At 37.8% G+C, this 2,807-nt stretch overlaps 1 protein-coding gene across 1 annotated transcript in view; it reads right to left on the minus strand.

The window, feature by feature from the left end:
• The window catches only part of pla2g4a (phospholipase A2 group IVA), a 61,097-nt gene that overhangs the window by 53,819 nt on the left and 4,471 nt on the right, over positions 1 to 2,807 (minus strand). The window contains exon 2 of the mRNA XM_015376646.1: positions 462 to 572. Coding sequence (XP_015232132.1) covers positions 462 to 479 — 18 coding nt within the window. The 5' untranslated portion in view covers positions 480 to 572. The remainder of the gene's footprint in view (positions 1 to 461; positions 573 to 2,807) is intronic.

Raw genomic sequence — 2,807 nt, forward strand, 5'->3', positions numbered from 1 at the left:
GCCATATGATTTCCAGGGATGATTCTGCTTAGCAGTTTCATGAACCTTAATGTCTGTTGTTGTTTTCATGCGTCTGTAAGCCCTGATTAGACTGATGTTTGTCGCATCCACTTCCCAAAAGCCGACTCTCTCAAGTAAATTCAACAAAGGCTGCCTTCTCTGCCTGACTCTCCCAAACAACAAAATATAACGACTAAAACCAAACTTCCTGCATGCTGGTTTTGTTGTTTACCTCTAGAGAGACGTAGTACGATAGATCACCACTAGGAGGCGAGAAACTGTGCTAGTGTGGTGTGTAAACGGTTCGTAAGGAACCGAACTCGGCACAGATCAGTTTGTAGAGTGTAGTGTAAATGGGGCTTGTGTCCCATATCTATAATTGCAAAAAAGGATCTATTATTAAGTTTCATTTTTATGATATATCAAATGTCTAAATCATGTCAGAAAATCCCCATACTCACAATTATGCTGGTTGCCATTGCAGTGTTTGGAGAGATGATGCTCAGGAAGCCTTCGATGTCACACAAACTTTACTCAGGACAACATCTTAGTCTCAAACTGATGCAGTCAAACTGGAACAAAAAAAAAGAAGAAATGCAACTTAAGATGCTGTTCTGAACTTTTTTTTTTTTTTTTTACCCAAGAGCTATAACAAACAGAGCTGCATTTGTTAAAACTTTGTTTTCAGTTTGCAGTTAAATATAAACGAAAATGAAAAAGAGAAACCATTGCAGCTTCTTTTTTGAAGTAGCATTTTGAGTAAAGTGAAAATGAAAGGATAAAAAGATAAACACCAAGCATCAACGCTCTGTCCTAAAGCTTTCTCCGATTTTCAATAAACTAAAAAAAGAAAACAGCATCAGGGAACCTGCAGTATGCCGATGCATCTACAGACTGCTATATAATGGTAAATGTTTTAAGTGAAAGAGATAAAAAGTTACATATTTAAGGGAAAATGTAGCTGTTTGATAGCAAAGGTCCTGAGATATGCCCCAACCAAGCAGGCCAATGCTTTAAAAACTCTCATTATCAGTTCAGCCTTTCACATCTTGTCAGGGCCAAGGGGAAGTGTGCTTAGCCACTGAGTTATTATTAGGCCTAGAAAAAATGTGTGTATGCTTTTGCATGTTCTTATGTATATATAAAGCAAAATGACATGAAAAACATCTTACCAGTGTTTTTATTTATTTGTTAGGCGGTCCAGGAGGAATTTGGGGCTATGTGCAATGCTTTGCAATTTGTTGAATATTTTACTCAAGTTCCAAACAGCGTGTTAGAAAACAATTCATATATCATATATCAAGGAGAAACCATAATACTTCAGTGTGATAGGACACGTCTTTTTAGACTGTTTTTAAACAGTTAAAGCGGGAGCAGTTTGTGAATGTGCGTTTGTGGACGTTAAAAAACTGTGAGAGTTCCTATTTCAGGTCATCTTAGCTCCTTCTCTCATTAAAACTTCCAATACTCTGTTTAGTTTAATAGCCTGGTAGTTGTGTTATACTCTTTTACTGAGCAGCAACCAAAGATGTTTCATACCTATTGCTTTAAACTGTGCTATAAGGAGATATCTTGTGTGTTTTTACTGAAAAATATGTTTAAATAGCCTTTTTATTTCACAATTTATAATTAAAATATTGTTTCATAAACAGACTAACACTTCAGTAATTCAGGGCTGATGCATTTATAAGCCTATAGCGTATTTTCCTGAATGAATTTCGGGTTTGATGTTCTTGCGATGTTTCTCCAGATGTGACATCAAGCGCATCCAATGGGTCCTACCCAAAAATTGAAGCGTTATATTCAAAGATCTTGTGGAAGCTACCATCCAGACACCAATAGCAACTCGAAGTAAAGTGGAAACAAAAAAAATAAATAACAAGTATGAGCTACAAGAGTTCTGTGTTTTAGCCATAGGTGGAAGTATCAAAACTCTGTCATAGCTCTTTAAACTCACACATCTGACATAACTGCTTTAAGGCTTTCACAGATCACCTAAATTTACACTGAATTATATGAAATACACCGTTTGGACTCTACTAATCAATGTGATGTGATGGCAACTAGTGTTGCACTGATACTGATACCAGTATCGGGCAGGTCCCCGATACAGCATTAAAATGATGTATCAGCAAGTACCAACAAATAGGGCACCGATACCATTTTGAGAGCCAAAAGTTTCTTCAACTATTGTCACCCATTCCAGGTAGGCAATAAAGTTCTACTGGATTCATTTTGTATTAGTCATTTTCCTGCTTTACAAAGGTAGGCAGCAGCTTGACAAAGCCATGATGGCAATTATTTTACATCCAAGTAGTATGCAGTTCTTCATACATACACACACACATATCAATTTCAAACAGATGGTATCGGTATGGTATCGTCCGATACTGCACAGTTGTCAGGAATCCAGTTTGTGTGGTCTGTTTTTGTGTTTCCTTTCCTCCTCCACCAGGTGGTGCCTCGTCCTCATTGGGTCTCCCTGCGCACCACCTGGTGGAGGAGGAAAGGAAACACAAAAACAGACCACACAAACTGGATTCCTGACAACTGTGCAGTATCGGACGATACCATACCGATACCATCTGTTTGAAATTGATATGTGTGTGTGTGTATGTATGAAGAACTGCATACTAGGATGTAAAATAATTGCCATCATGGCTTTGTCAAGCTGCTGCCTACCTTTGTAAAGCAGGAAAATGACTTATACAAAATGAATCCAGTAGAACTTTATTGCCTACCTGGAATGGGTGACAATAGTTGAAGAAACTTTTGCCTCTCAAAATGGTATCGGTGCCCTATTTGTT

This window comes from Cyprinodon variegatus, unplaced genomic scaffold (assembly GCF_000732505.1).
Source record: "Cyprinodon variegatus isolate N-32 unplaced genomic scaffold, C_variegatus-1.0 Scaffold138, whole genome shotgun sequence".
Taxonomy (NCBI): Eukaryota; Metazoa; Chordata; class Actinopteri; order Cyprinodontiformes; family Cyprinodontidae; genus Cyprinodon; species Cyprinodon variegatus.